This window comes from Carlito syrichta, unplaced genomic scaffold (assembly GCF_000164805.1).
Source record: "Carlito syrichta isolate Samal-C Ts95f unplaced genomic scaffold, Tarsius_syrichta-2.0.1 Scaffold287532, whole genome shotgun sequence".
NCBI lineage: Eukaryota > Metazoa > Chordata > Mammalia > Primates > Tarsiidae > Carlito > Carlito syrichta.
The window spans coordinates 44,527-52,601 of record NW_007231628.1 but is presented as its reverse complement, the minus strand read 5'-3'; the positions used below and the strand labels follow the sequence as shown (position 1 = coordinate 52,601).

The 8,075-nt window shown below is 42.7% G+C and overlaps 1 protein-coding gene across 1 annotated transcript in view; it reads right to left on the bottom strand.

Annotated features, from left to right (window-relative positions):
- The window catches only part of CROCC2 (ciliary rootlet coiled-coil, rootletin family member 2), a 77,712-nt gene that overhangs the window by 45,420 nt on the left and 24,217 nt on the right, over nt 1-8,075 (bottom strand). The window contains 4 exon segments of the mRNA XM_021709871.1: nt 5,527-5,757; nt 6,049-6,195; nt 6,606-6,750; nt 7,298-7,480. Coding sequence (XP_021565546.1) covers nt 5,527-5,757; nt 6,049-6,195; nt 6,606-6,750; nt 7,298-7,480 — 706 coding nt within the window.

The window sequence follows — 8,075 nt, the reverse complement described above, 5'->3', positions numbered from 1 at the left end:
GGATTGGCAGTAGTGGGAATCTGCCAGGGGAGGGGGGCACACCTCATCAACAAGGGTACCCGCATAATGAACATTTGTATACCTAACCCTGAATTGTAACCCACATCTTTAAAATAAAAAAATGAAAAGTTAAAAAAAAAGTTTTGGCTGAGAAACTAGAATGCCAAAAAGGGCTTCTGGGAGTACCATGGCCTTAAGGGTACAACATTAGTGTTCAGAGCCACTAAAGAAGAAGGGCCCAGATAAACACCCCAGGTTTCAAGTTTTATTCATAGAATGACGTGACCATAGTTGTAGTGATGAATCAGAAATAGACCATCTGTCATAAAAACTGAAGCTTGAGTGTGAATCTCCTCAATCACTACAATTTAAATTAAAACAATTTTTTAGAGAAAAGTTCTATGCTGCCTAGACTGGTCTTGAACTCCGAGGCTTAAACAATCTTCTTGCCTTGGTTTCCCAAAGTGCTACAATTACAGACATGAGCCACCATGCACAGCCAGAAGATGGAGAATTTCACCAAATAACTGAAACATGTATATAAGAGTGAGTGTGAATATGTGTGTGTGTTGTATGTATGTGGGAGTGCAAGTGGTTAAAAACGACCATTTAAAAAGCAAAAATATTAACGATGCATTGCAGGGTTTATAACAACATAAACAGAAATAAAATAAGTAGCAACAAGAGAAAAATGGATGGAAAGAATGTCTCAGTCTATTTGTTCTGCTATGACAAAATATCTAAGACTGGGTAATTTATAAAGACTAGAAATTTATTTTCTCACAGTTCTAGAGATTGGGAAATCCAGAATCAAGGTGCTGGCAGTTTGGGTTGTCTGGCAAGGACTACACTCTCTTTCCGAAATGGTGCCTTGATGCTACATTCTCCAGAGGGGAGGAATGCTGTGTCCTCACATAGCAGAAGGCATAAAGACAAGCAAGAGACAAATGTTGTATGCAGCGTCTTTCATAAGGGTCTTAATATCATTGATTCGGGAGAAACTCCCGTGGCCTAATCTTAAAGTCCCCACTCTTAATACTCTCATAATTGGCTATTAAGTCTCAACACCTGAATTTTGGAGGGGATACATGGAAATCATTTCAAAGGATAAATGGAACAGGCTGCTGTAAGGGTCTTACATTGTTTGTGAAGTAATATAATATTTTTCAGATACAGACTGTGCATATCATACTTTTAGAGTAATCACTAAAAAAGAAAGTAGAGCTAAAAAAATTAGAGAACATATAATGGAATGCTAAATAAATATGCAACTAATCCAAAGAAAACCAGAAAGGAGAATTGTAAAAAAATATTGTAAAAGATGAGATAAATAGATGACAAATATCAAGATGGTAGATGTAAATTAAGCACATCAGCGGTTACATTAAATGTAAATGATGTAAACTATAATTAAAGGGTAGAAGTTGTCAGAGTAAATATAAAGACAAGACTCAACAATATTATTTTCATAGAAATACACCTTAAATTAGCAGGCATGGACAAATTGAAGGTAAAATAATTTAAAAGATATATCATGGAAGCACTAAGCATATGAAAATTGATGTGGTTATATCAATATTAAAAAAGGAGTATTGCTGGAGATAAGAGGGTAATAAGGGGGAGCATTTTGTAATAATAAAAAGTAATTCATCAAGAAAATATAAAATATTAAATATGTATACACTTAACTGACAGATTTAAGAGGAGAAACAGACAATTCTATAATCATATATAGATATTTTAATGCCATTCTCTCCATAATTGATAGAGTAAGTATACAAAAGCAATCAATCAAACAAATCAGCAACAACAAAACAAAACAGGAAGGACATAGAAGATGTAAACAACACTATCAAACAACTCAACTTAATTAGTATTTATAGAACACTGTACTCAACAATAGTATAAAACACATTCTTTTTACATAAACATGGGATATTTAAGATAGATAATAGACTAGGTCATAAAACTTACCTCAATACATTTAAATCCATTCAAATAATATAAAGTATGTTCTTTGACCCTAATGGAATTATATTTGAAATTGGTAGCAATTAGATATTTAGAAAATACCCATATTTGGAAGTTAGGCTACATATGCTTAAATAATCCGAGTCAAAGAAGAAATCACATGGAAAAAAAGAAAATAGTTTAAATTGACTGATAATAAAAAACACAGCATGCAAAATTATTAGGATGCAGATAAAGGAAGAGACAAGAACAAGTAGGATATCTGAATACATTATATATGTGCTAAGTAAATTAAATTCATTATCAAGTTCTTTCTCACAAATAAAACTGCAGACTCAAATTACTTCATCAGTGAATTCTACCAAACATTTAAGAAAAAAATAACACCAACTTTGCACAAACACTTTTAGGAAACAAGGAAATAGGGAACATTTCTCAACTTAGTTTATGAGGCCAGCATAAACCTGATTCCAAATCTGATGATTACAAGGAAAGAAAATACGTAAAATGGATAATAACTTACAATCAAGTAGAGTTTACCTCAGATATGCAAGTTAAGCATCCAAAAAATTAACCAATATAATTCGCCACATTAACAAAATAAGAACAAATGATATGATCATCTTAATAGCTACCGAAAAATTGATTTTTTAAAAATCTCAGCATACTAGGAATGAAAGGGAACTTTCTTAATCAGATAAAGGACATCTATGAAAAGTCTACAGATAGCAAGATATTTAAAGGTGGAATGTTGAATTTCTTTCCTCATGAGTGGATTTGGTGGAACTATGGCTACTCTCACCGCTTCTATTCAACTTTGTTCTATAAGTCTTAGTGCAATAAGAAAAGAAGAAATAAAAGGTATTTGATAAGAAAGTAAAACTGTTGTTACTCACAGATGAGTGACTGTATAACTGTGCAACCCTAGTACTTATAAGTGAATTTGTCAAGGTCACATAATCAAAGTCAATATATAAAACTGAATTTCTATATACTAGTAAGGAACAATGGGAAAATAAAATAATAAAATGTATAATATCAAATATGGGAATTAATCTAATAAAAAATACGCAAGATCTCTGCATAGAAAACTACAAAACATGGCTGAGAGAAATTAGGTAAAGACATGGAGAGATATACCATATCCATGAATAGAAAATTCAGTAGAGTTAAGATGTCCAATCTCCTAAAGTTGATCTAGAAATTCAACACAATCTTAATCAAAGTCTTTGCAGACCTTTTTTTTTTTCTTTTTGAGCTGGGAAGTAGAATTGAAATTGACAAGCTGATTCTAAAATGTCTATGGATATGCAAAGGATGTAAAACAGCCAAAACAAATTTGAAAAAGAAGAGTGAGGTAGAGTACTCACACTACTCAATTTCAAGACTTACTAAAAGCTACTATAATCAAGACAGTGTGGTTTTGGTGAAAGAACGAATGAATAGATTGATTTACACAGATCAGCAAGACCCGCATATATGATCAATTTATTTTCAACCAGTTGCCAAGGTAGTTCAAGGATGAAAGGAGAACCTTTTTAAAAAATTATGCTAAGACAAATGAATATTAATATGAAAAGTAATAGATCTTAGTTCTTCCATCATACCATACATCTATGGTTCTCACACTTTACTGTGCATCAGAATCACCTGGAGGGCTAATTAAAGTTCAAATTTCTGGGTCCCACCCATAGAGTTTCTGACTCAGTGAGTCTTATGTGAGGCATGAAAATTCACATTTTTAATAAGTCCCCAAGTGATGCTTATAGCTGCTACTCTGGTAAGCACACTTGGAGAACCCCACTATACACAAAAATTAACTTGAAATGGATCACAGACCTCAATGTGAAAGCCAGATGCAAATATAAGAGGATATATTCTTGTCCTTGGACTGGGCAAAAATTTATCAGACAGGACCTAGAAAACACTTATCATAAAATGTAAAAAGAAATTGGTAAATTGGATTTTGCCAAAGTTAAAAAGTTACATCCATCAAAAATATCATTGAGAAAATGTATAGGCAAGCCACAAACTTGGGGAAAGCATTCATAGTACATCTATCTGACAAAGTACTTGTTTCCATGATAATATGAAGAACTCCCAAATATCCATAATCAAAATACAAAAACCCAATTTAAAAAATGGGAAAAAGACTTGAACAGACAATTGATAAAATAAAGCAAATAAATATTCAATAAGCACATGGAAATGTGTTCAACATATTTAGTTATCAGGGAAATGCAAATGAAAACCTCAGTGACATATAACTTTACACACATAGAATAGCTAAAAAAAAATTAAAAACAACACCAAATGTCGACAAGACCAAGGATCAACTAGAACTCTCCTAGATTGCTGGCAGTATAGAAAAATGATTTATCCACTTTGGAAAACTGCTTGGTGGTTTCTTTTAAAGAAGTTCAAAATACACCTGCACAATGAGTCCACAATTTTGCTCCTGTATATTTACTCATAACATAAAAATATATGTACACGACTTGTACAGTAAGTTTCATAGCAGTCTTGTCCATCATAGTCCCAAACTCAAATATCCAACAACAGGCAGATAAGCAACCAGATGTGGTTTATTCATACCAGGGAATATAACTTCAAATAAATAAATAAATAAATAAAAGAGCTATGGATACACTTAACAATGTGGATGAATCTCAAAGACATTATGTTGAGAGAGAGAAGCTGGACACAAAAGAGTCCATACTGCATGACTCCATTTACAAGAAGCTCTAAAACAGGTGCAACCAATTTGGTGGTACACATTGGAACAGAGGTTGCCTGGGTGGGAGGCCAGGGGTGTTCAGGCAATGACTAGAGCGACACATGGGAACCTGCTGGGCTAACAAAAATGTTCTACATCTTGATCACAGTGATGGCCACACAGGTGCATATGATGTCCAAAACTCATTGGCACTGTACATTGACTTATTGAATGTCAATTATACTTCAATAAAAAAAGGAAAAAGATTTTTTAAAAAAGGGGGGGGATGAGATAGAATCTGAAAATGGGAAGAAGGTTGTGCAGTCCTGAATTTGACAGGGGCTATAGTATCTGAATGCCACAGGGGCTTGAGACTCAGCAGGGACAGATCAACAAGGTAGGATTGGAAAAAAACACGCAAACTGCTTCAGTTTCATTCTTCATTGAGTCAAGACTCCTTGGCAAAAGATAGAGGAATTGGGAATGAATGCATGAATGTATGAATGAATGAGTGGTTGGAGAATTCAACTGGATATAAACCAGGGAGAAACAAGACAAAGGAGGAAAGAGCAAAGCCCCTTAAGGGCCAATTTTGCAGAAATTTCTGAACCTGAGGCCTGGGACCCCCTGCCTGGGACAGAATGGATGTGGAGGACAGGCCAGAGGCAAATCTTTGCAAATGCCTCCCTTTGCTCCCACCCCCAACCTCCACATCAGGTCAGTGAGTATGACAGAAAGTGTTGGTGTTGGCATCCCAAGCCCGTATGACTTCCAAAGGCACCAAGAGTCTCTGTGGGACCTGTAAACAGGCAGCAGCCTTGCTGCGTGGATGCTCTCACCTGGCCCATCTGCTTCAGGAGCTGGGCCCTCTCGTGCCCAAGCAGGGCTGCCTGCTCCTCCAGTTGCTCCTGCCGCTGCTCCAGGCGCCCGCAGGCCTGCTGCAGGCCTCGGTGCTCTGCCTTTCCGCGTGCCAGCTGCTGCTTTGCCCGTGCCATCTGCTCCTCGGCGTCTGTCCGCTCCTGCTCCAGAGCCTTCCGCTGCTCCCGCAGCTGGTCCCGCTCCTGCTCCAGCTGCCACCAGGGGGACAGAAGGGCTCTGCACCCAGCCTGTGCTCCCTTGGCCTGCCCCAGTGGGCCTTGCCTTCCTTTCCTCAGGCCTGGCCAGGGCTGGACAGGCTCCCTCATCCTTCCCCCTAAACCTGCCAAGGAGGATGGGCCTCAGTCCAGGAATGGAAAAGATCTGCAGAGAGTAGATGGAAGGAGGGGCCTGGGGCTGGGAGACCAAGCACTGGACAGAGTTTCATTGCAACCCTAGGAGAAACAGGCTCAGGGTGAGGGTTGCCCACCTGCCCCTCACCTCACCTGGAGAACCAGGCGGTTCAGGGTGCCCTTGTCCTGAGCCATCCCTTCCATGAGGGCAGCCATCGTGGCCAGGGAGTCCCTTTGCTCCACTCCCTCTGATTTCAGCCTCCTCATGAGCAGCTCCAGGTCAGCGTTGCTGGACTCGGCCTGGGGCAGGGAGGGGGATGCCAGGGAGGGACCTTCAGGTTCCCAGGAAGAGGTGTTGGTGCCGGAAAAGAAATGAGCCCCGTGTTGTGGAAGTGTGCAAGTTGAAGATGAGATGTGACACATGGAAGTGTTCTCACAGTGGGAAGGCCTTGGGGCCAATGGTCCCTGAGTATTGAGGCTCCAGCCAGAAGAGGTGGCCAGTGGCCCAGGGAGAGGCTACGAAGAGGTAGACATGGCCAGCAGAGAGCAACTGGGGACCAGTGCTCGTTGGTTGGGAAAGTCTGTTGGGGATTTTGGAAGCTCTGGCAATGGACTGAGGGCCCAGGTGTGCATGCGACAGGGAGGTGGGAGGCAAGGCCAGTGAGGCCAGGATGGGCTGGGGCAGACAAGGACAGAGGGGTGAAGTGTACCCGGGCCAGGGCGCTGCGCAGGCCCTCCCGCTCGCTCTCCACAACTTCCCTCTGCAGCTGTACCGCGTTCAGAGCCTCCCGGGCTGACGCCAGCTCCTTCCTGAGCGTCGAGACCTTCTCCTCCAGCTGCTGCAGGCGCCCTTGACTGAGCTCCGAGACCAGAGGGCAGAGTCATGAGGTTGTCTCAGAGTGAGTGGGGGTCCTCCCACAGGAGGGGCCCCCCACAACTCTCTCCAAGCTCAGGGAGCCCCCCAAAGGAACATGAGGTACTCTTGAGAGACAATAAATCAAGGAGTCCTTCATTTCTGGGCTGGAGAGTGGGTGATGTTCTTAGTCAACACACCTGACTGAGGTATGTGTTCATGTGTGTGTACATGTGCACACAGGCTGGGGGGGACACCCACCTCTGCTGGATCCACAGGGTGATGGGCTTGCACAGGGCAGGGTGTTGGGCCCGATGTTGGCATGGGAGTCTGGGTCGAGGAGGGATGTTCAGCCTGGGGGGGGATCCTGGAGACTCCCTTACACCCTGCCTCACTGGGGACACCCTGACTTTCTGAGATGACACTGGTGGGGAAACAGGCCTGTTTCATGGATGAAGACACTGAGGCCCAGAGAGGTGGCTTGCCAGTAGCAGAGCCCCATCTCTCCTGTGGGAAGAATCCTGTGCATATCACCCTCTGAGGACCCACCTGGTCTCCAACGCTCTGCAGCTCCGTTCCTCCTGCAGTGCCAGCTGTTCCTTCTGCTCCGCCCGCAGCAAGAGGCTCCTCCGTAGCTCTGAGGTCTCGGCCTCCAGCCTCTGATTCTCTGCGTCTGCAATGTCTATCTTCCCTTTCAGTTCCTCCACCACTGCTTCCAGAGCTGCCTTCTCCCTGAGAGGTGGGGGGCAGAGGTTAGAGCCACTCCAGAACACACATCAGAGAAGGAGGAGCACAAGGGTAGCCCCGGACACATGCATGCAGGTCTCGGTTGTGTGCCTAGGAGGGTTGATTGGGTGGATGCTGGCCCCAGGGGCCACTATGGGCAGAGGGAGCCCCCAAAGCGCACAGGGTCTTGCTGACTCGCACATCCTAGCATGCTCAGCTCTCTTCCACCCTGGGTCATGTTCAGGGAATCCTTGCAAAAATCTTCTGGAAGGAAAGGACACACATTCCCCACCCACCCCCCTTTCCTGGTATTCCTACCCAGCTCCAGATCTGCTTGTCCTACTGTAGCCCAGGACCCCTGACATCTCACATACCCTATGCAAAGCTGTTCTCAAGTCCCCATCAGCACGTCATCCACCAGCAGAAATCTGGATCTCAGGGCTCCCCTTCCCACCCTGGCCCCCGGAGCATCCCAGTCCTGAGGTCCCCCATTTCCCAAGTACCCCTTGGATCTAGCCCCTCTACCCTCAAGTTGTGGGTCACTCAGATCTGTCCACCTCCTAAGGTCACCTCCATTGTGCTCTTGCCTACAGCAGCTTCC